The sequence below is a fragment of the Aulonocara stuartgranti genome (assembly GCF_965226115.1).
Source record: "Aulonocara stuartgranti genome assembly, chromosome: 14".
Classification (NCBI taxonomy): domain Eukaryota; kingdom Metazoa; phylum Chordata; class Actinopteri; order Cichliformes; family Cichlidae; genus Aulonocara; species Aulonocara stuartgranti.
This window is the reverse complement of record NC_138950.1, coordinates 1,333,836-1,357,318: the sequence shown is the minus strand read 5'-3', so window position 1 is coordinate 1,357,318 and position 23,483 is coordinate 1,333,836. Positions and strand designations below refer to the sequence as shown.

The 23,483-nt window shown below is 43.5% G+C and overlaps 2 protein-coding genes and 2 long non-coding RNA genes across 13 annotated transcripts in view; 2 read left to right on the top strand and 2 right to left on the bottom strand.

Moving 5' to 3' along the window:
- The window catches only part of ano7 (anoctamin 7), a 99,063-nt gene that overhangs the window by 30,135 nt on the left and 45,445 nt on the right, over positions 1-23,483 (top strand). The gene's annotated exons all lie outside the window — the stretch shown is intronic.
- LOC309687402 (scavenger receptor cysteine-rich type 1 protein M130-like) lies at positions 93-22,035 on the bottom strand. 8 transcript variants are annotated; one of them, XM_082502365.1, is made up of 7 exons: positions 21,456-21,516; positions 14,505-14,534; positions 14,129-14,416; positions 12,463-13,122; positions 4,250-4,579; positions 1,263-1,354; positions 93-1,173 (listed from the first exon to the last, which is right to left on the bottom strand). In XM_082502365.1, exons 1-7 carry the CDS (start codon positions 21,493-21,495, stop codon positions 1,057-1,059), a joined length of 1,557 nt encoding a protein of 518 aa, XP_082358491.1. In that variant the 5' UTR covers positions 21,496-21,516; the 3' UTR covers positions 93-1,056. The 8 variants fall into 8 exon arrangements, 6 of the variants coding, with proteins under 6 accessions (XP_082358491.1, XP_082358494.1, XP_082358493.1 ...); XM_082502368.1 differs by lacking the exons at positions 93-1,173; positions 1,263-1,354; positions 4,250-4,579 and adding exons at positions 6,953-8,847; positions 8,920-9,225 and having other exon boundaries at positions 12,463-12,744; positions 12,817-13,122; positions 21,456-22,035; XR_014270733.1 differs by lacking the exons at positions 93-1,173; positions 1,263-1,354 and adding an exon at positions 8,565-9,225 and having other exon boundaries at positions 4,505-4,579; positions 21,456-22,035.
- On the top strand, positions 14,947-16,549 carry LOC309687434. Its single transcript, XR_014270760.1, has 3 exons — positions 14,947-15,225; positions 15,898-15,986; positions 16,179-16,549. It is a non-coding gene; the product is annotated as an uncharacterized lncRNA (long non-coding RNA).
- On the bottom strand, positions 17,043-19,300 carry LOC309687435. The gene is made up of 4 exons (XR_014270761.1): positions 19,136-19,300; positions 18,716-18,889; positions 17,467-17,561; positions 17,043-17,350 (listed from the first exon to the last, which is right to left on the bottom strand). It is a non-coding gene; the product is annotated as an uncharacterized lncRNA (long non-coding RNA).

Sequence of the window (23,483 nt, the reverse complement as noted above, 5' to 3'; positions counted from 1 at the left end):
TTACAAGGAAAGGTGGAGCACGGGTGGGGGTGCATGATCGCTTTGGCTCCACCCAGCATGTGAGTGTTTGAATGTAAGCTTGTTTCTTTTACCTTCTCTGTAACACGGCTGCTGACGAGGATCAAATCAATCAACTAGAAAATCAATGAGAAAAGGCACTATTGAAAGTTAATGGTGTGCTGTCCTCACCCTCAGGTTCCTGGTTTTCACCAGCGAGCTAACAATGCTCCAGTAATCAGACTCATTTTCCTTTTTTGTGCTGATTTATTGAATGATGGCCTCTGACCTTCTCTTTGACCATTGTAAAACTGAAAACATACAAAATATTGTATTAGCTAACTAACATTGCAAACTAGCTTGTTACAAGCTTACTGCAAGCTAACAAGATAAAACTTTCATACTCAATTAAACAAAGTTTTAAACACAACAAGAGACAATTATTATTTAATCATCACTCATACTTACGGACAAATCTCGTCCGAAGCAACATTTTCAGCTTGGAACGATAATGCTTCAGCATTACGTTCAGCCATCTTGGATTTTCCACTTCCTCTATTTTTATTTTTCCAAAGTAATCAAAATAATATTACAAATCAGCCACTAGAGGGGGCTCTAGGGCAGATTACTAAACTGTATTATCCAGCGTAACATATAAAAGGCAGAACAAATATCCTTTATTTATATAAAGTTCTGCCAGGAGAGCAGACTCTGCTCCACACTGGAGCCTCCGCTTCTCCATAGAGCGCCCCCTGGAGGAGCGAAGGAGGCCCACAGCCAAGCTCCCTACAGACCACCTCTGCATCCTGCAGGTCAAGCTTCACGCACTGAGGACCATCTCTGGTTACACTTCCCTGCAGTCAGTGTTGAACAGCAGGTACATTAGGGGCCAGTTTCTGTGTAAAAATGTGATTAAAAACCTGAAACACTTTGATGGTTTTGGACTTTTCATGCTGGCAGTAAGAAAACAACAGAATCATTCCAGCCTGACTGATTAACAGAATCTTTGGTAGAAAGAAAGTAAAATCTGTGACTGAGGTGATGGATGAGCTGAGAACTTCATCTGGATATGAGATGAGCTCCTTCCTCTTCAGCCGGCCCTTCTTCAGCTGCACCAACACCAAAGTTAACCAGCTTGTTGTTCTCCGGTCTGCCCAGCTTCTGCCCCCTGCTGGCCTGGAGGGACATAAGCACACATAGATCAGACTGACTGCATCGCTCCTCTCTCAGGGCTTCGTTCTCTGATGCAAACATGTGTTCAGTACCTTACAGTAGAAATACAGGACAACGTTCTCCAACAGCAGGATCAGTGGCAGGACGAGCGCTCTGATGATGAAGCCTGTGGGATCTGGATGACCTGCGGGATCGAACACATTCACAGTCATCACGAGTCAAACAGCTGCCATTAAACACAAACTGCAGAGAAATCTGTGAACATCGTTTATCTGGACCTGAACCTCTGCTCTGAGGACAAACCCCTTTAAACCCCTCTGAGAATAATCTGTGACTGGAGCCTGCACAAGTTAAACTGAGTTTAGTGATACTTAAAAGTCAGAAAATGTTTTTCATCAATTAAAGACATAAAAAGCTGATTAGTCATGTGGATAAAATACATATATCCCTTCATTTATTGTCTCTTCCAACCATCCATGTAACATCAGGTGTTTCAGATCAGGTCATTGGTATTTAGGGAGTGATGCCTGTGACACTGAGGACCTGCTGTTGTCATTGGTGTTGAAGTTGTCTCATCATACTCTGGCCTCTGACAGTGGACTCATCTCTGTGCTTGTCCTGCTAGACCTCAGTGCAGCGTTCGATACTGTCGACCATAATATCCTATTAGAGCGATTAGAACATGCTGTAGGTATTACAGGTACTGCGCTGCAGTGGTTTGTATCATATCTATCTAATAGACTCCAGTTTGTGCATGTAAATGGAGAGTCCTCTTCACACACTGAGGTTAATTATGGAGTTCCACAGCGTTCAGTGCTAGGACCAATTCTGTTTACATTATACATGCTTCCCTTAGGCAGCATCATTAGAAGACATAGCATACATTTACACTGCTATGCTGATGACACCCAGCTCTATCTGTCCATGAAGCCAGATAACACACACCAATGAGTTAAACTGCAGGAATGTCTTAAAGACATAAAGACCTGGATGGCCGCTAACTTTCTGCTTCTTAATTCAGATCAAACTGAGGTTATTGTACTCGGCCCTGAAAATCTTAGAAATATGGTATCTAACCAGATTCTTACTCTGGATGGCATTACCTTGGCCTCCAGTAACACTGTGAGGAACCTTGGAGTCATTTTTGACCAGGACATGTCCTTCAACGCACATATTAAACAAATATGTAAGACTGCTTTCTTCCATTTGTGCAACATCTCTAAAGTTAGAAATATCCTGTCTCAGAGTGACGCTGAAAAACTAGTTCATGCATTTATTACTTCCAGGCTGGACGACTGTAATTCATTATTATCAGGAAGTCCAAAAAACTCGCTGAAAAGCCTTCAGCTGATCCAAAATGCTGCAGCAAGAGTCCTGACAGGGACTAGAAAGAGAGAGCAGATTTCTCCTGTTTTGGCTTCCTGTTAAATCCAGAATTCAAAATCCTGCTCCTCACATACAAGGTCTTAAATAATCAGGCCCCATCTTATCTTAATGACCTTGTAGTACCATATCACCCTATTAGAGCACTTCGCTCTCGCTCTGCAGGCCTACTTGTTGTTCCTAGAGTATTTAAAAGTAGAATGGGAGGCAGAGCCTTCAGTTTTCAGGCCCCTCTTCTGTGGAACCAGCTTCCAGTTTGGATTCGGGAGACAGACACTATCTCTACTTTCAAGATTAGGCTTCAAACTTTCCTTTTTGCTAAAGCATATAGTTAGGGCTGGACCAGGTGGCCCTGAATCCTCCCTTAGTTATGCTGCAATAGACGTAGGCTGCCGGGGATTCCCATGATGCATTGAGTTTTTCCTTTCCAGTCACCTTTCTCACTCACTATGTATTAACAGACCTCTCTGCATTGAATCATATCTGTTATTAATCTCTGTCTCTCTTCCACAGCATGTCTTTATCCTGTCTTCCTTCTCTCACCCCAACCAATCACAGCAGATGGCCCCGCCCCTCCCTGAGCCTGGTTCTGCTGGAGGTTTCTTCCTGTTAAAAGGGAGTTTTTCCTTCCCACTGTTGCCAAAGTGCTGTTCATAGGGGGTCATATGATTGTTGGGTTTTTCTCTGTATCTATGAGGCACCTTGGGGCGACTTGTGTTGTGATTTGGCGCTATATAAATAAAATTGAATTGAATTGAATTGAATTGAATCATACTATTATCTACACAACATTCTCTGGGGTTAGGGGTATGTCTGGTATTACATTTTAAAGGTACCAGGAGTGATCAATCGGTGTATTTTGTGGAAATCAAGCAGCTGCTTGTTTCTGGTTAATCCTTTTTGAGTCAAAAAGCTGTCTCCAAACCCCCCCACACCTCATTCCTGGATCTGCCAGTAACTCTACAGCTGTTAGTGTCAAAGTGATGCAAACATATTGAGCTTGTACACATTTAACCGGCACAGCAGAAAACCAGGAAAATCCTTTATGGCCCAAGAAAAACTACAAACTACAGTTGGTCAACATCCAATCAAAGAGAAATAATTTGCTTTAGATAGACAAATCAAAGATGAAATGTTTGGCTACAGTAACTGTAGAGACATTCAGAACAAACCAATGGCAGATGTTAAAAAACAAACCATCAACCAGGCAGAACTATGCTGGTGTGTTGTTGCTTCACAGCATCAGAGATGGAGAGACTTCAGCCACTGATTCCACTCTGAACTGCAACATAATGATGACACATCTGTCTTAAAACTGAACAAGGACTAGATGAGTCGATGGGATAATGATCCTCAACACATGAACACATTCACCAATAAGTGACTCAGAAAGAAGAATTAGAGGAGGAAGGAGTCAACGCCCAGTTCAGCTGAATCCCGCTGGAGTGTTGTGTGACGAATCAGGTGGCACACGCAGGAAAACCACCCAGAAACAACATTCTGGCTTAAACAGCAGTCCAGATGTTAACAGGATGTGCCTGGGAGGACTGATGTTTTGATTTGTCGCTGTGTAAATGAAATAGTTTTCAGAGAACCGGCGTTACTGTGGTAACCATTCATACTCTGCTCGTCACTGTTTCTGGCTGCAAACCTTTCAAAGTTAGATTTTACAGAAAATCTCTCTGCTTCAGCTCACCTGAGACAGTCACAGACAGCTGGCGGCTCTCAGAGGAGAAGTTGTGAGAAAAAACATAAACACGATAAAAGCAGCTGTAGTTTCCTTGGTGGGCGGGCTCTGTGACAGGAAACAGGAAGTGGGCAGAGTGATTGACAGCTGGCTGGGTGTAGTTGTATGCTGTGTTGGAGGAAGTGAAGGTGAGCTGGAAGGAGCCTCCTGGGAACTGTGGCTGGATGGAGCAGCTGATGGTCAAGCTAGAGCCCCTGGACACCCGAAGCCCCTGCTGCTGTGCCTCGGAGACCCCGTCCATGGAGGCAGGGACAATAATGCTTGGCTGAGCCAGCAGGTCTGTAAATGAACAGAGACCATGACAGGTGAGGTCATCATCAGAGGCCTTATGGCAAACAAAACAGCCTCTGAACAGCAGCGACGACGGACTGTAAACTGAGATACTGGATCCACCTTCAGGACCTCCACAAACCCAGTCACACAACTTCCTCCAGATGTTTGTTGAACATCAGCAGTTTATGGAAAGACTGAAGTTTGCAAAAAGTTAAACCTTTCTTTGACTCTTGGTGGCGCTGTCACTTGGTGTTCGCTCGCTCTGTGGTAGAGTATCACTTCCTGTTCCTGCTCAAACACAGTGGTGTTTCTGAGTAGCTTATTTGCTTAGCAATTTAATTAACAACTTTTAAATACATTCTTCTTTCATAGTATAATCTTCACGTGCTTCACCCGAAGCACACTTTCTGTGTACTCACTACCTAATTTATAGCCAAAGTATTCACTCACTGTCTCTGTACTGTTTCGCTAGCTTAGCTTAGCTCGTAGCCAACTCGTTAGCACCATGGCTACTTCACCTGTCCCTCCTGCACTTTCTTGCTCATTGTGTCAGATGTTTAGTTACTCCTCGGCCTCCTTTAGCAGTAATGATATCTGTAACAAATGTAGCATATTTGCAGCTCTGGAGGCCAGGATTACTGAATTGGAGACTCTGCTTCGCACCCTTCATTCACCTGTAGCTAACCAGGCCCCTGTAGCTGGTGCAGCCGAAGATAGCGTAGGCCCCGCTAGCTGTTCCCCGGCAGACCCCAAGCAGCTGGGGAAAGAGGGCGGCTGGGTGACGGTGAGGAGGAAGCATAGTCCCAAACAGAAGCCCCTGGTACACCACCAACCCGTTCATGTGTCTAACCGTTTTTCCCCACTCGGCGACACACCCGCCGGGGATCAAACTCTGGTAATTGGTGATTCTGTTCTCAGACATGTGAAGCTAGACACACTGGCAACCATAGTCAATTGTCTTCCAGGGGCCAGAGCAGGTGACATTGAAGGAAATTTAAGACTGCTGGCTAAGGGTAAACGTAAATTCAGTAAGATCATAATTCACGTCGGCAGTAATGACACCCGGTTACGCCAATCGGAGGTCACTAAAATCAATATTGAATCGGTGTGCAACTTTGCCAAAACAATGTCGGACTCTGTAGTTTTCTCTGGTCCCCTCCCCAATCAGACCAGGAGTGACATGTTTAGCCGCATTTTCTTCTTAAATTGCTGGCTGTCTGAGTGGTGTCCCAGAAACGATGTGGGCTTCATAGATAATTGGCAAACCTTCTGGAGGAAACCTGGTCTTGTTAGCAGCTCTCATTTCTAGAAATATGGACAAATTTATTAAACCCTGCAAAATATGACCATCCAGAGTTGGGACCAGGAAGCAGAGTTGCAGTCTTACACGCCTCTCTGCAGCTTCTCTCCTCCTGCTACCCCCCCAAAAACCCATCTCCATAGAGACTGTGTCAGCTCCCAAACAGACAAAAAACAAACTAAAAACCAGCAACAAACAACTTAAACATAAACAATTACAAAGAAAGAACAATACAGTATCCACATCTGAACCAAAGAGTAACACAGTGAAATGTGGATTATTAAATATTAGGTCTCTCTCCTCCAAGTCTCTGTTAGTACATGACTTAATAATTGATCAACAAATTGATTTACTCTGCCTTACAGAAACCTGGTTGCAGCCGGATGATTATGTTAGTTTAAATGAATCAACACCCCCGAGTCATTCTAACTACAAGAAACCTCGAAGCACAGGCCGAGGGGGAGGTGTGGCAGCAATTTTTCACACCAGCCTATTAATTAATGAAAGACCAAGACAGACTTTTAATTCATTTGAAAGCCTGATGCTTAGCCTCGTCCACCCCAGCTGTGAAACTCTGAAACCAGTCTTACTTGTTATCATCGTCCACCTGGGCCTTACACAGAGTTTCTGTCTGATTTCTCAGACTTTATATCTAATTTAGTTCTGAGCTCAGATAAAATAATTATTGTGGGTGATTTTAACATCCATGTAGATGCTAAAAATGACAGCCTCAACATGGCATTTAATCTGTTATTAGACTCAATTGGCTTCTCTCAAAATGTAAAAGAACCCACCCACCACTTTAATCACACTCTAGATCTTGTTTTAACATATGGCATAGAAACTGAACATTTAACAGTGTTTCCTGAAAACCCTCTCCTGTCTGATCATTTCCTGATAACATTTACTTTTACAATAATTGATTACACAGCAGTGGAGAGTAGACTTTATCACAGTAGATGTCTTTCTGAAAGCACTGTAACTAAGTTTAAGAATATAATCCACCCACTGTTATCATCTCCAATGCCCTGTACCAACACAGAGCAGAGCAGCTACCTGAACCCAACAGAGGTCGATCATCTTGTTAATAATTTCACCTCCTCACTACGTACGACTCTGGATACTGTAGCTCCTGTGAAAACTAAGGTCTCTAATCAGAAGTACCTGACTCCGTGGTATAATTCTCAAACACGTAGCCTAAAGCAGATGACTCGTAATCTGGAGAGGAAATGGCGTGTCACAAATTTAGAGGATCATCATTTAGCCTTGAGAAATAGTTTGCTGCTTTATAAGAAAGCCCTCCACAAAGCCAGAACATCTTACTATTCATCACTGATTGAAGTAAATAAGAACAACCCCAGGTTTCTCTTCAGCTCTGTAGCCAGGCTGACAAAGAGTCAGAGCTCTGTTGAGCCAACCATCCCTTTAACGTTAACTAGTAATGACTTCATGAACTTCTTCACAAATAAAATTTTTATCATTAGAGAAAAAATTACCAGTAATCATCCCACAGATGTAATATTATCTACAGCTACTCTTAGTACCATTGATGTTAAGTTAGACTCTTTTTCTCCAACTGATCTTTCTGAGTTAACTTCAATAATTACTTCCTCCAAACCATCAACGTGTCTTTTAGACCCCATTCCTACAAAACTGCTCAAAGAAGTCCTGCCATTAATTAATTCTTCGATCTTAAATATGATCAACCTATCTCTAATAATCGGCTATGTACCACAGGCCTTCAAGCTGGCCATGCATTGAGTTTTTCCTTTCCAGTCACCTTTCTCGCTCACTATGTGTTAACAGACCTCTCTGCATTGAATCATATCTGTTATTAACCTCTGTCTCTCTTCCACAGCATGTATTTATCCTGTCTTCCTTCTCTCACCCCAACCGGTCACAGCAGATGGCCCCGCCCCTCCCTGAGCCTGGTTCTGCCGGAGGTTTCTTCCTGTTAAAAGGGAGTTTTTCCTTCCCACTGTCGCCAAAGTGCTGCTCATAGGGGGTCATATGATTGTTGGGTTTTTCTCTGTATCTATGAAGCGCCTTGAGGCGACTTTTGTTGTGATTTGGCGCTATATAAATAAAATTGAATTGAATTGTCACAGATCGTGACTGTGAAGAGAAATGAAACACAGCCCCTTAAATATTCTCAGGGGTAACTCATAAGTAATGATTAGGAGTTTTCAGATCTTTTAAAACATTTTCATGTACTTCGTTCTCATGAGAACATTTCTCCTTGTTGAAGTGATTTATTTGTAGCTGTCTGGTCTACGCTGCTATAAGCTTTTGCTTGGTTAACTGCATGCAAACGACTGCTGAGTGCGACAGAAAGAGCAGCAGCAGTAAAACGAGTTAATGGGATCATTAAAGGTTTGTTTATTTGTAAGTACTAACGTCAGGTACTGTTAGCTAGGTTAAGTAGGTCACATACCAGCAAATTTCAACCTGAGTATTGTTCGGCAGTTCTTTTGCTTCCTCCATAGACTCTAGTGTTCAAATGTACAACTTCGTAAGAGTTTGCAGCTGGTTACATAAACTTTCTTGGTCTCGGTGCTTAAATGTTCCCTTCATAACTCTTTAAAATGAACTAAATCTATGTCTTCCACTAACAATCACTTCCTTCGTGTCACACCTTCAACTATTTTTCCCCCCGTTGTTTTTCACAAACTGTGTAATTGATGGGCTTACCTGAACAGGTGACACTGAGCACAGAGGAAGAGTAAGATGGTTCTACACATTCCCTTAGGGAAGATCTCAGCTTGAAACAATCAGGATTGATCTTCAACACAAATCTGTATGTGGACCTTTTTTTTTCCAACAGAAACAGCAGAGCCACAGTCCAGATGTTCACAGAAGACACCTGCTGCCTTCAGAGGCCAGTCAGAGCCAATCACTGGTCTCCATTCTCCCAGGTGTTTCACCTCCAGTGTACCTGCACAGCGACTGGCTCCTCCCACCAACCTGACAGGCTCTGACAGAAAGCAGAGAGTCATCAGTGAGAGAACAAAGTGAGTTTGAGTCAAAGCTGCAGCTCCTCTTCTACCTGAGCAGGTGAGTCCAGCAGCTTTGCCAGGTGAGCAGCTGCTTCTAGCTGAGCCTGAGCTTCTACAGTCCAGGAGAGCAGACTCATGGCCTCCACACTGGAACTCTCTGCTCCACACTGGAGCCTCCGCTTCTCCATAGAGCGCCCCCCGGAGGAGCGAAGGAGGCCCACAGCCAAGCTCCCTGCAGACCACCTCTGCATCCTGCAGGTCAAAGTCAGCTTCACACACTGAGGACCATCTCTGGTTAGACTTCACCTGCAGTCCGCCTGAACACAGACTGGAACCGTTCAGCAGCCTGACAGAGTCTGCAGAGATCAGAGATCCATAATGTTCATGTTTCTTAGACTGTCAGCTAGATAATCTGCACATCTGCAGATTGTAATAAGAAACTCAGAGTAAGAGCAAAGTGTTTTTGTTCTGGTACCCCAAAAGGTCGATTCTGTTCATCTGGATGTAGTGTTCAACCTTTTGGGATTTACTTAGCTGGATGACTGAGCATCAGGACTTTGGAGCAGGAAGATAACAATGAATTAGATTAACAACAAAAACTACAATAACATCCATTCTGTCTTAATTAGATCTGCATTTCTTGGCTAATAATTCAGTTAGTGGAAGAATGGGGTCCGTACCCGCGTGCTGTGCTGAGTACCGCATGGTTTATGGATATCACAACCAACAGCATCAGTTACATGCACAGGAGCCACGCTTACCAGCAGGTACAGAAAAAACCTTGCTGTGAGGTGACAGTGCAATGTGCCACTGCACCTCCACGTTGCACCAGTTTGTGGTGTGTGAATGTACAGTCCCGTTTAAAATCACTTGAAAAATGGCGAAAAAATCATTGGATTTGGATCAGGGGAACACGAGGGATGGTCCAAAAGTGTGATGGAAGAAGTCCTTCAGCATTGTCCTGTTGATAAACCCGGGCGTCACCACACAGACGAGCAGTGTTGGTCACGTTACTTGAAAAAAGTCATCAGTAACTAATTACTGATTACTTCCCCCAAAATGTAATCCCCTTACTTTACTGATTACTTATTTTCAAAGTAATTAGTTACTTTTTAAAAATATGATTTACAACCTGAAGAGGTGATAAAGCGAGAGATCTTTCAGCCCAATTCTACTTTTTCTACATAATCCATCATACAAAATGTAATCAAATGGAAAAGCCTCTTTTTAAAACTTGTTTTATTAGTTTTAATCTTTTAACTTTATGCATCAAGCAAAGATTCTCTGACTGGAAGAAATTAGTTTAACATTTAAACCTATTTTCTGCACATTCCAGCTCATAAAATAAAATATTTTTTGTGTTTACACTCAGTCTTTCAAATAGATGCAAGTAAAACACAGCAGAAAATAAATAAAGTCACAGACTCAGCGGCCCTGTTGCTCTATTTTCCCCTCTATTTAGGGGGTTGGGAAGCGTATCTGTAACCGGAAGCTCGCCGGTTCGATCCCCTGGGCTCTCTGTCCTGGTCGTTGTGTCCTTGGGCAAGACACTTTACCCTGCCGCCTACTGGTGTTGGCCAGAGGGGCCGATGGCGCGATATGGCAGCCTCGCTTCTGTCAGTCTGCCCCAGGGCAGCTGTGGCTACAACTTTAGCTGCCTCCACCAGTGTGTGAATGTGAGAGTGAATGAATAGTGGCATTGTAAAGCGCTATATAAATCCAATCCATTATTATTATTATTATTATTATTATTTTCACCTGTAAAGCAGGAGTGGGGTAGGCGGAGGTTTACCCTGGTGCAGGTGTGCCGCGGTCAGTGGAAGAATCCGCGAGTTTCTCTGTGAGTTTCCCATTACGTCGTAGCTACTCGGTGCTTGTTGGAAGTTTAGGGGTTTTTTTGCTGTAAAAAGAAGTTTTCTTCCCACGCACAGCGGACACTAATGTTTTTGTCACTTTTTATGGAATCAAACTCAAAGTAAGGTCAGTACTTCCACGCTTTAAACGCTGCACGCTCATACTCTCTCCCGCACTCGATATATGATCCACTGTTGATCTGCACACAGCTGTTGTCACGAACGGCGCACTCGCTTACGTCACTGTCATGAGACACGCTTGCAATAAAATCACGGTTTTAGTAACGCAGTAACGCAGCGCTCCTACGGGAAAGTAACTGTAATCTAATTACCTTTTTTGCAATAGTAATCCCTTACTTTACTCGTTACTTGAAAAAAGTAATCTGATTACAGTAACGCATTACTTGCAACGTGTTACTGCCCATCTCTGCAGACGAGGGCCCTCAGTCATCAGGGATGCTCTGTGCATAGCCACATGGCCAGTGGCGTTTGATGCCCCTGCAGCTCCTGCAGCTCCGTTGTTCCACTGAAGGAAAAAGCACCCCAGACCATGATGGTGCCCCCCCCCCCCCCCCCCCCACTGTGGGCGTAGAAAACACCTCAGGTGGGATCTGCTTATCATGCCAGTAACTCTGGAAACCATCAAGGTTACATTTGCTCTCATTGGAGAATAAAACTTTCCTCCACCTTTCAGCGTGCGATGTTTGGTCTAAGCGGTCATTTCTGTGGTGTCCAAGGAGACGAGGCCTTTGAAGGTGTTTTTTGTTTTTTAAGGCCCTTCAGTCTCAGATGTCGTCTGATGGTTGCTGGCTGCAGTCGGCTCCAGTAGCGGCATTGATTTGTGTTGAGAATCGTCCAGTGTCTTTACGGACAGCCAGTTGGATCCTCCGGCTCAGTGCTGGTGACATGTTTGGGGTTTTCCACTGGACTTTTTTGTTCCATAACCTTCAGGATCATTTAAGGAATTCCAAATGACTTTCTTACTGCGTCCCCCCTCAGCTGCGATGGCGCGCTGTGAGAGACCCTGCTTATGCAATTCGACAAACCGATCACGTTCAAAAACAAAACTTTTTTTGCCTTTGCCGTCAGAACGTCATGACAGTGACACCACCTGACAGAAAATGACAATGAATCCACAGTTTTGCACAGATTTGTCTTTTTTCCGGCCTGAACTTTGGATGAGCTGTAAAACAGTCTCAGTTTAAGTTTGTTTTGATTTTAAACTTTTGATCAGGGCTGAAACTCAAAGTATATTTTCATGATTTTCTATAACACAGGCTTCACCTCCGCCAACTGGAATTCCTGAGCTGGACCTCTGGACTGTGTCTATACTGCTGGATGTTTCCTAACACTAACTAGCTGTTACTTGTGTCTGTGTGATGCTTTTATGTGCTCTGTGAACCTAGTTTGATAACAAAGCTAGCATTAGCTGATAACACTTCAGAAAACCAACAAGACTTAAAGCTAAAGTCCAGAATTAAAAATATTTATATACAGTCTTCTGTCTGGTCAGTAGTGCAGCTTGATGCATTAACTTGGTCTGGACTGCGACTGATTTGGGAACAAGAGAAAATGACAGTGGGTCCTCTAAGCTAGCCAATAATGCTCAAGCTTCTTCTCAAAGGGGTATCCTTCGGACACAGCAATGGTACCACCTATTTACATTAGTCTAGATTGTATATCACCTGACATGGCTGCATATCTATCTTCTAATAACATTTATGAAAGTGATGGCCTTACCTGAACAGGTGAGATCAAGGATAGAGGAGGAGGACCATGATATTGCACACTCCCTCAGAGGAGATCCAGACTGAACACAGTCAGGGTTGATCCTCCAAACAGATCCATATGACTTAAATATCAGTCCTACAGAAACAGCAGAGCCACAGTCCAGATGTTCACAGACAACAGCTGCTGGTTTCATGGTCCAACCATTGTCATCCACTGGTCTCCATTCTCCCAGGTGTTTCACCTCCAGTGTACCTGCACAGCGACTGGCTCCTCCCACCAACCTGACAGGCTCTGACAGAAAGCAGAGAGTCATCAGTGAGAGAACAAAGTGAGTTTGAGTCAAAGCTGCAGCTCCTCTTCTACCTGAGCAGGTGAGTCCAGCAGCTTTGCCAGGTGAGCAGCTGCTTCTAGCTGAGCCTGAGCTTCTACAGTCCAGGAGAGCAGACTCATGGCCTCCACACTGGAACTCTCTGCTCCACACTGGAGCCTCCGCTTCTCCATAGAGCGCCCCCCGGAGGAGCGAAGGAGGCCCACAGCCAAGCTCCCTGCAGACCACCTCTGCATCCTGCAGGTCAAAGTCAGCTTCACACACTGAGGACCATCTCTGGTTAGACTTCACCTGCAGTCCGCCTGAACACAGACTGGAACCGTTCAGCAGCCTGACAGAGTCTGCAGAGATCAGAGACGCAGACACACAAGACAACGATGGCAGCAAACAACTATTCACTCATTCAGACTCACAACTCCAACATGAGTTCATCATTAACAACAGAATGTTATAGCAGCGCACGCTGGGCTCATGTCAGCATCACGTTTAGATTTTGTACGCAGATTTTTGAATAAAGCTTTGATTAGAAAATGTTCCAACGCTATCGAAAGGAGCAGGGCTGAGTACCCAGGGGAAAGAGGCCATGTGACCATGTTTCTCTGGCCTCCTCTCATACACTACACAGCTCTTTCTCCTCTTGAGCTCATGATGAACAGGTTTCTATACAGAAACAGGATTGTGGCAGTCTGCACGTTACAGGTTGAGGCTGATTTAGAATGATACCGATTCACTGACATAAACATGGAGCTACGAACAAGTTTAAGTTTAATAAACTCCTACAGTGATCTTGCATGGACACTTTTTCAAATTCTTTTTGGCCTTTTACTTAGACAGTGAAGAGCAGACAGAGAGAGAGGGAACAACCCCTTTCCCCCATTCATTCAATATATTTTTGGATTTCTTTAACGAAACTTTGCTGTGTCTGGTCTCATCATTCACACCATCTGGGCTCCATAGCACTTTTCCTTCAGTCAGTTAAATTCACCCACTGCAGTAAAACTAGCCCTTAAATAACTTTGTGTTACATGTGGCCTGATGTGTGAATGAATGGGTTTTGTGTTATTTAATTGGGTATTTTCTGTGTTTTGAAAGGTCTGCGACCAGAAAAACATGAAGTTTATTAAGAAAGGTGGTGTCAATGTTGCACATCCTGTCATTGTTTCAAAAGATTTCACCTGGCTGTGAAAAATGAAAAAAATAACAAGCTAAAAAGACCAAGTCAAACAGTAAAAACTGGAAACCAGCAGCTCAGAAACCCATCAAGCTGAAGAGGGAGCACCGACATGCTGGTTGGTGATTGGTCCAGAGAACTCCTGAAGTCCTGCTGGACAAAGTCGCTGCACTTACCTAAACAGGTGAGATTGAGCATGGTGGTAGAGGGTAACAGTCGTAAACAGTCCCCCAACTTAGATCCGGACTGAAAGCAGTCAGGTCTGAACGACCATACGAGTCTCCGTGGGGACTTTCTCTCTTGTACAGAAACAGCAGAGCCACAGTCCAGATGTTCACAGACCACAGCTGCTTTCTTCAGGGTCCAGTTATAGAAGTCTACTGGTGTCCATTCTCTCACGTGCTTTATCTCCAGTGTACCTCCACAGTGACTGGCTTTTCCCACCAACCTGACTTCATCAGGCTCTGAACAGGAAGCAGAGTAAAGAAAAAGGTCAAACGTTGCTGCTGATTCTGCGTTTGTGATTATTTATTTCTCTTTGACTCCGTTTACCTGCTGAACTCTGATTTCTCTCACTGATTCCTGAGGAGAAAATCAGAGAAGAGCCATTGATAAAAGTAATGCGTTACTGTAATCCGATTACTTTTTTGAAGTAATGAGCAATGTAAGGGATTACTATTGCAAACAAGTAATTAGATTACTGTTACTTTCGCATAAGCACGCTGCGTTACTGCGTTACTAAACCGTGATCAACAATGGATAATATGGAGCGATGGAGAGAGTATATGGAATCAGAACGATGCCACCTTGAAACGAAACCGAAAAATGGATTGAAACCGAAAAAAAATATTGTAACTGAAATAAATGTACTGAAAAATCTTGTATTGAAACCGAAAAAAAATTGCTAGTGAAAAACAATTAATTGAAACTGTAATTTTTTTGTTTTCGCTTACAATTTTTTTTTGTTTTCGGTTTCAATCCACTTTTCGGTTTCACTCTGCTGGCACTGTTTTGGTGTACGGGGGCGCGCTGGGGGGCGGGGATTCCGACCCGCATGTATTTGCATATATTATAATGCTGACCAATGACTGGAGAAAACACTGACGACGCGGCTGCGGTCACGGACAAACTCGCACGTGTCTGTTCGGGAATGGCAGATGCCGAGAGGTCCAGCGTTTACATTACCGACTATTTCAAAGTGACAGCCTGAGGTGTTCTTCAGTAAATTGGACTACCGGACAGGAGGACCTGAGGCCCCACCGCATTATTTTTGGTAAGTTAAATGTGTTTGTAAGCTAATCCGTAAGGTCCTTAGCTAGCTACCTAAGGACCTAGCTAGCTAAAATGAGCACTCGGCTGTCGGGGAAACATGTTTTGTAAAGTTCGTTTAGCTAACCCGTGCAGGTGAATGAATTTACCCTGACTAAAGAAATCAAGAGAAACGCACCGGGCTGCTCGGTGACTAACCACGGTTACTGTACTTTTATTATGAGTATTATACTGTAAGAGCAACGGGCTGGACTCTGCTTCTGCTCCTGTGCAGAGCTGATTATTAAATATGTGCAAACAGCAGCATGTTTTCTGTCGCTTTCCACATGTGGAAGGACATTAACGCCAACTTTTAAATTCCCCTCATTAGTCAATAGCTACGGATTAAATAGCAAAGCCCGATACTTATGTACTGAAACCAACTACTTCCGCTTGTCAGCTTAAGTTAAAATGTTACATTTTTCCCCTGATTATTTTTTTTAGCTTTTGTTTTTTTTTACTGTTTGTTACAAATATTCAGGTTACAAAACTGTCCAAATTATTTTTAATGAATTATGTTCACAAAGTCACGTGTGCAGTACTCTGTACAGCTTGCATCCTTTAGGACAAATAATTTGAAACGTTAATGTTTCTTGTTCAATACTGAGCTGATAACACCTCTGTATGTTGTGACCAGGATGCAGCAGCAGACTGAACCTCGACTGAAACCTGCTCCATCATCTCATCTTTGCAGATGTCCATTTATAAAGCATCAACAACTCAAAGGTAAACATGATATTAGAAAATGTGTTAGTAAAGCCTTTAAAACAAATAAAAAAAATAAACAGCTGTCGGCAGAACTGTAGGACTGAACAACTTCAGATCCCGAGTGTGTGAGGACGGAGAAGGATCAGCTGTATTTCAGATTTGAGATAAACTTTATATTTCAGTTTGTGATGATTCTGTTTGTGATTACAGGAGCCGTCCTCAAATTCAGACCTCAGCACCACCCAGTGACAGCACACAGATCATCCTATATCTTCAATCTTTGTAGTAACTCCAAAATTAACTGAAGAAAACAGTACAAAGGTTAAAGTACCACATGTGCTGTCACTGAAAGCTGCAGCTGTTTTATTGATAAATTTAAAGACAAAAAGTCAAAAGGATTAATCACCCCTGTAACTGTGTCACTATACATCAGCATTAACAGGACCTCAGTTTGGTGTTTCAGAAAACTGCTGATCTCAGACCTGCACAGCTTCTGTTTTAAACACTGAATGTACTCAGCTACATGAAGAGCACATGATGTTTTCTCTGACACAATTAAATAAAACCTGATTAAACTCAAAGGTTGTTACTTGTATTTGAACTAAAAACTTGTGATCTGGAATTCTTTCACTGTTTTTGACAGTAGTGTTATTTATCATAAAGTAATTCAGAGTCATTCATACCAGAGTAACCAGAGAGCACAACATATATTTAACTTTCTACAGGACTTAAAGCTATTACTATAGCTTATAGCTATTACTTACCTGCACTACTGTATAGTTCTGTGTAAATAATCATTCTGTACATATGATGATTTTTAATCCTACAACTGTTTATAATTTGCATAGTTCACATTTCTGTATAACTATATCTCAGATTTCTGTAGTTTCTCATATTTATATCCTGTTCATAGCTTGTACTCACTACAGCCTGTACATACTTACAGTTATAGAATATTCACAACATACTTCATACCGTGTACATTATAACATACCATAATAGACCCATTTCTGTAATATACTTACATATCTATACTATTGCTAATATATATTGTAATATATCTATATCACTAAAGCACTTCTGGATGGATGCAAACTGCATTTCGTTGCCCTGTACCTGTGCAATGACAACAAAGTTGAATTCTATTCTATTATATTATGTAAAAGTCCAGACCCTCTGAGGATTATCTGAGTACTTCTAACATTACACAAAACAAAGGTCTCCATCAGTGTTCATGAAATGCTGGGTTTATCCTTCTTGTGAGGGAGCTGCTGGTGAAGATCACGAGCCCTGCTTGATCCCGGCGATGAGTTTCAGTCTTCCTGGTGTTTCTGAAATGATGCCTCTCACTGTGGGTCAACAGAACTTCTGGCACAGGACAGCTGTAATGAAAGAAATTGAAGTTTTGGAAATGACCTATATGTGAGAAGCAGATTTTGTATTTACTTTTATTTTGCCAATCAAGATAAAGTATAATTTTCACCATACAATTACTAACCTTGTCATCTCCTGCACTGTCTGTTTTGGGCTCTGGGCTCCTCCTTCCCAGCGCTCATGAGACTGCTTTGCTGCACTGTGGTATGAGGTGCTAACCTGTTGACAGTGTTGGGAAGGTTAATTTTAAAATGCATTCCACCAAAGATTATAGAAGTAATGTATTCTGAATACTTTACAACTACATGAATGTGCTATTGCTGTGTGATTTATTACTATTACTGAAGGCTACTCGCCACACCAACACCAACTAGATGTTAAAATCTTAATATAAATGAGTAACAGTAGGTGGACATTAGGTAAGGCTCGTGTAGAAAACTATTCAGCGCGTATAGAAAACAGGTCAGCGGCTCCGAGCCGTAGTAAAGGGACCTCTGACTAATACGTCCGGTTCGTGTCGGGCTCATAGCTGAAAACTAGCTTTACTTTGTTGTCTGGGTCAAGTTTGCTAGCGAGAGACAGAGAGAGGCGTTGAAAGGCTGCTTATTGTTTCGGAGGAAAACACGAACACAGTGTACAGTCGAGTCTTAACAGCTTACTTACAACTGGGCTCGTCAGGCACTCTGTTTGGCTGCAGTGGTTATTATTATATTTACATGCTTCCAGCTCCCGTTTCTGCTCCGTGACAGCTCCTTTCTCTCCCTCCTCGCTCACAGACACATAACGGGTATGGCAGTCCATTCTCCCTGCAGCACGGACTACACTGCCCATGATGCTACATTGTTTAGGGCGATGCCTGTAACACTCTGCTATTGCCTTCATATTAAATCATTTTTGTATAATAATTTTTAGAGGCTCTTATTGTGTGTTTTGTTTGGGTTTCCACCGGCGTGGAATTACCAAAAAATAGAGAGACCATAGCCTAACATATGAAACAGGAAAATACCGCCATGTAATCCATTTATTTCAACAAAGTAACTGTATTCTCAATATCACCTATTGAACAGTAACTGTAACGGATACATTTACTCATATTTTGTATTTTAAATACGTAACGCCGGTGCATGTATTATGTTACTGCCCAACACTGCCTGTTGAGATCCTGAGATCCGCTCCTAGAACACCGGCCTCCAACTCCTGAAGAGACACGGGTGTCCCTAAATTTAGCAAATATTAGCTTCAGGCTAGCTTGCTACGACGAATAGGCTAATACCAGCATTTTACCACAACTACACCAGATGTAGCTAAAAAAACTAAACTAATGTCCAGTCCAGTGGGACAGCAAGAAAAGATGACAAAAAATGATTACTTACTTGCGGTTTGGAGGTTCAAGCTGAAATTGAAGCAGCCATTGAAAGACGGGAAGAGAGAAAGATGGCAGCTTGGTCAGCACTAGTGGCCTCTATAATATATGCAAATACATGCGGGCCGAAAACCCCGCCCCCCCAGCGCGCCCCGGACGCCAAAACAGTGCCAGCAGAGTGAAACTGAAAAATGGATTGAAACCGAAAAAAAAAAATTGTAAGCGAAAACAAAAAAATTACAGTTTCAATTAATTGTTTTTCACTATCAATTTTTTTTTTCGGTTTCAATACAAGATTTTTCAGTACATTTATTTCAGTTACAATATTTTTTTTCGGTTTCAATCCATTTTTCGGTTTCGTTTCAAGGTGGCATCGTTCTGATTCCATAAGAGTACGGCTGTGCAGCGTTTAAAGCTTGGAAGTACTCACATTACTTTGAGTTTGACCCTGTAAAAGTGACACAAACATTAGCGTCCGCTGTTCCCTGCGTGGGAAGAAAACTTCTTTTTACAGCGAAAACCCCCTAAACATCCGAGCAAGCACCGAGTAGCTGCCAGGGAGAAGGATCCAGCTTCTATGCAAGGGGAGGGAGGGTCTAACAAATGCTGTGCCTTTAAAGTTATGTTTTTATTATACTTGTTATACATTCCAGCCACCCATGTCTATGAACTATATAAGAAAAATGTGGAAACTTCTTCACAAATAAAATTTTAACCATTAGACAAAAAAGGACTCATAAATCATCTCACGTAATCAACGAGAGCGTGATGTAGACACAGTCTGCAGCTCTCGCTGAAACCTCCGGCACATTCTCACTCACAGAAACACATCTTTGGCAGTGATGCACAAGCTAACCACACAAGGTAAACATGCCCACAGCACAGAAAGGAAGTGTCATGAGACGTTCTCACACCTCGAGTTTTTTCTTACATTTAGTTTGGTGCTCCTCACATACTTAAATAATCAGGCCCCATCTGATCTCAATGACCCTGTAGGACCATATCACCCTATTAGAGCACTTCGCTCTCGCTCTGCAGGCCTACTTGTTGTTCCTAGAGTATTTAAAAGTAGAATGGGAGGCAGAGCCTTCAGTTTTCAGGCCCCTCTTCTGTGGAACCAGCTTCCAGTTTGGATTCAGGAGACAGACACTATCTCTACTTTCAAGATTAGGCTTCAAACTTTCCTTTTTGCTAAAGCATATAGTTAGGGCTGGACCAGGTGACCCTGAATCCTCCCTTAGTTATGCTGCAATAGACGTAGGCTGCTGGGGATTCCCATGATGCATTGAGTTTTTCCTTTCCAGTCACCTTTCTCACTCACTATGTGTTAACAGACCTCTTGTAACAGCAGTCTGGCGAGGAAGGAGCGACTAGCAGGTCCAGCAAGCGTGTGGTGTGGGGGTTAGCTGAATAACCCGAAGCCAGTCGGTTAAATCAAACAACAGACCTTTATTCATTATCAGCAACATAAGACCATACAAGCCAGATCTCCACGGCTCTACTCTGTCCGTACATACATGTGCGGGGTTCGGCGCCAGGCCGTTACAACAGTAAGGTGTTTCCTCGGAGACTGGAACATGAGCAGCATGGAATGGCTGCCACTAACAACACCACACCCACTAGGAGACTCCAACAACTACTACAATAGTAGGGCAACCCCCCCTAGTGGTGCTATAACCCAAAAGGGTTGTTACGCTCTCTGCACTGAATCATATCTGTTATTAACCTCTGTCTCTCTTCCACAGCATGTCTTTATCCTGTCTTCCTTCTCTCACCCCAACCGGTCGCAGCAGATGGCCCCGCCCCTCCCTGAGCCTGGTTCTGCCGGAGGTTTCTTCCTGTTAAAAGGGAGTTTTTCCTTCCCACTGTTGCCAAAGTGCTGCTCATAGGGGGTGATGTGATTGCTGGGTTTCTCTGTGTGTGTTATTGTAGGGTTGACCTTACAATATGAAGCGCCTTGAGGAGACTGTTGTTGTGATTTAGAGCTGTATAAATAAACTTGAATCTTTTCTGTGTCCGCTCCGTTCATCTTAGCATTTGTGTTTTCACTTCATGTTTTTGTTGAATAGTGAGGCAGCACGTAGACTGGAGAGACTTGAGTTCAGTGACGTAAACACTGGTCTTTTATTTGAGTGGGAGTATCCTGTCAGAGTGTGTGCAGGATTTCAAACTACTGTGTGGTTTCGAGCTTGAAGAATTAAAAGTTGATGATGTGTTGACTGTTTTAAACTTGGGCGTTTTCTCTTTTTCTTTCCTTCGATGTGATTTTCATTTACGCTCTAAATAAAGCTCACAGCCCATCTTTTAACAGATTTAACTGAACATCTTCCATCCATCCATACTCTGTCATTTATCCAGTTCAGGGTCAATGCGGGGGTGGAGCCTATCGCAGCTACCATAGGGCAAGAGGCGGGGTACATCCTGGACAGGTCACCAGCCTGGCGCAGGGCTAACACAGAGAGACAGACAACTGTTCGCACTCACATTCACACCGATGGGCAATTTAGAATCACCCATTAACCTAACCCCACTAACTGCATGTCTGTGGACTGTGGGAGGAAGGGAGGGAACCCACGCAGCACTGTGCATCTTCTTTATGTGGGTTGTCCAGAATAGCTCAGGATAACAACTACCTCTAAACCTGGACGTTAACATATGCATTCACATTTTTCTCAAAGCATTAAAGAGGAAGCTTTAATCAGTAAATCTAAATATTTACTGCATCTCGTGTTGTTAAAGCCGAGTCCTACCTGAGCTCCACAGCAGCAGCAGCAGCAACAGGTGATCCATGTCCAGGCCAACGTGTCTTTGATCTGATCGTCACATGTGCCGTGCTCGCCGTATATCTGCAACAGGAAGAGGGGGAGCTTCACTCCTCTCTCTCTATGTTAGACAATTGTGGATTAATATGGTTGTCATTGTGCAGGGAGGCCAAGATGAGCAGATTTGTTTTCAGCTTTTAGTCGTTTTCCATTGCAAGCGTTTGGTTTTTAGATTTAGCACGAAAACCTTTGTTTTTACACCTGGTTGGTTGAAAGGTTGCGCCATGTATGGTGTAGCAGGAAATGTCACACACACACACACGCACACGCACACGTACACACACACTTACATGTGAGTGCATGAACTGTCATATGACTAATGAGATGTATGTGTAACTGCTGTGAGGGGAGGCTTGAGTACAGAGTTGGCTGAGATCAGAGCTTACGAATCGAAGACCCTGTCCGGGCTCCCCTTGCAAGTAAAAACTTGAAGCGCTTTGTGTTTTGCTTTGTTCACAGTCGGACGGTCTCAGAGTCAGCAGCGTCTCTGTAAGACCCCACACTCTATTTGGCAGTTTTGGTTACGCAGAGAACCATCTTTCAGTTTAAAAACTATATTTCTATCTGTAAGCTCGGTTATTTCTGCCTCGGTGTCAAATACGAACATCTGAGGGACTCATCATCTGTTAGCCTGAGTGAAAATCCAGCTGTGTTGAAGTGCCACGGACACCCAGAGAAACTGTGTCAACGGCGGTTTTATTCCATATTCATCCAGCCTGTTTTAAGCGTGGACACTGAAGCCTGCAGAGGCTTTGATGGTGCCCTCATCTCTGAGCACTGGTCACCTGATCCTGGGGTAAATTTGCTGGGACGTCCACTGCAGAGAAGATTCACAGTCATCTTGAATGTTTTCCTCTTGTTAATTCGTGTTAGTTTCTCAGACAGGGCTTGGGGTGGTTGCCTCTTGCTTTCGGGATTGGTGGGGGTCTGAAAGTGAGAGACTAGTTGAGGCTGGTTATCTTGCACCTTTGGGGTCACCTGTGGCATCTGGGTTGTGTTGGTCAGTGCCCTGCTTGGGATTCGGGTTGGTTCGTTGTGCCTTGGCTTCTGCGGTGTGCCGGGCCCTTCTCTCTGGGTGCCCTTACTATGTCTGTGGGACTGGGACGTGCTGACTGGCTCTCCGTGGGGGCTTTGGACACTGGCGCAGACTTTCATGCATGTTTATCACACGGCACCCTGGTGCTCAGCTTCATGGTCTTTGCTACATGTCATTACCAGATGTGCAGCAGATGTGGGCGTCTGTCAGTGAGGTATAACCTGCGTCCTGCAGGTTCAGAGGGTCGAGGCTTTATTCTTCACTTTATAAAAAGTTTTTCTCCATTAAAGTTGAAGTTGGGACTTTGTGTTCTTGATGTTTGCATTTCTGGAAAATGAAGCGGCAAACTTTGATCTGATATAAAACAGCTGCGCGTTAGAGGTGAGAGATGTGTGGTTGTGTTTCCATGACGAACAGGATGGACCGAGCGGGTCTTATCAGATTCATGCCGGCAGCTTCCTCTCATCGTTTCTGCTGTACGTGAAAACACACACTGAGTTACAGCTGCTGCCTATCATTATGTTAACTGCACAAAAAGCTCTTCCTCACATGTCAATGGGTTTTTTTGGACACCACTCAGACAGCCAGCAATTCAAGGAGAACGTGCGGCTCAACATGTCACTCCTGGTCTGATTGGGGAGGGAACCAGAGAAAACGTGGAACTGGGTGTTAACAGACCTCTCTGCATTGAATCATATCTGTTATTAACCTCTGTCTCTCTTCCACAGCATGTCTTTATCCTGTCTTCCTTCTCTCACCTCAACCAATCACAGCAGATGGCCCCGCCCCTCCCTGAGCCTGGTTCTGCCGGAGGTTTTTTCCTGTTAAAAGGGAGTTTTTCCTTCCCACTGTCGCCAAAGTGCTGCTCATAGGGGGTCATATGATTGTTGGGGTTGTTTGGTCTCTTCCTTACAATATAA

Bases quoted from the DNA above. Each gene is read 5' to 3' on its own strand.
- LOC309687402 (XM_082502363.1), bottom strand. From the start codon at position 21,495: ATGGATCACCTGTTGCTGCTGCTGCTGCTGTGGAGCTCAG. The intron at 13,123-14,128 runs GTAAGTGCAGCG...TGATCTCTGCAG, and splicing joins GCTCAATCTCACCTGTTTAG to ACTCTGTCAGGCTGCTGAAC. The intron at 9,226-12,462 runs GTAAGGCCATCA...TGATCTCTGCAG, and splicing joins CCTTGATCTCACCTGTTCAG to ACTCTGTCAGGCTGCTGAAC.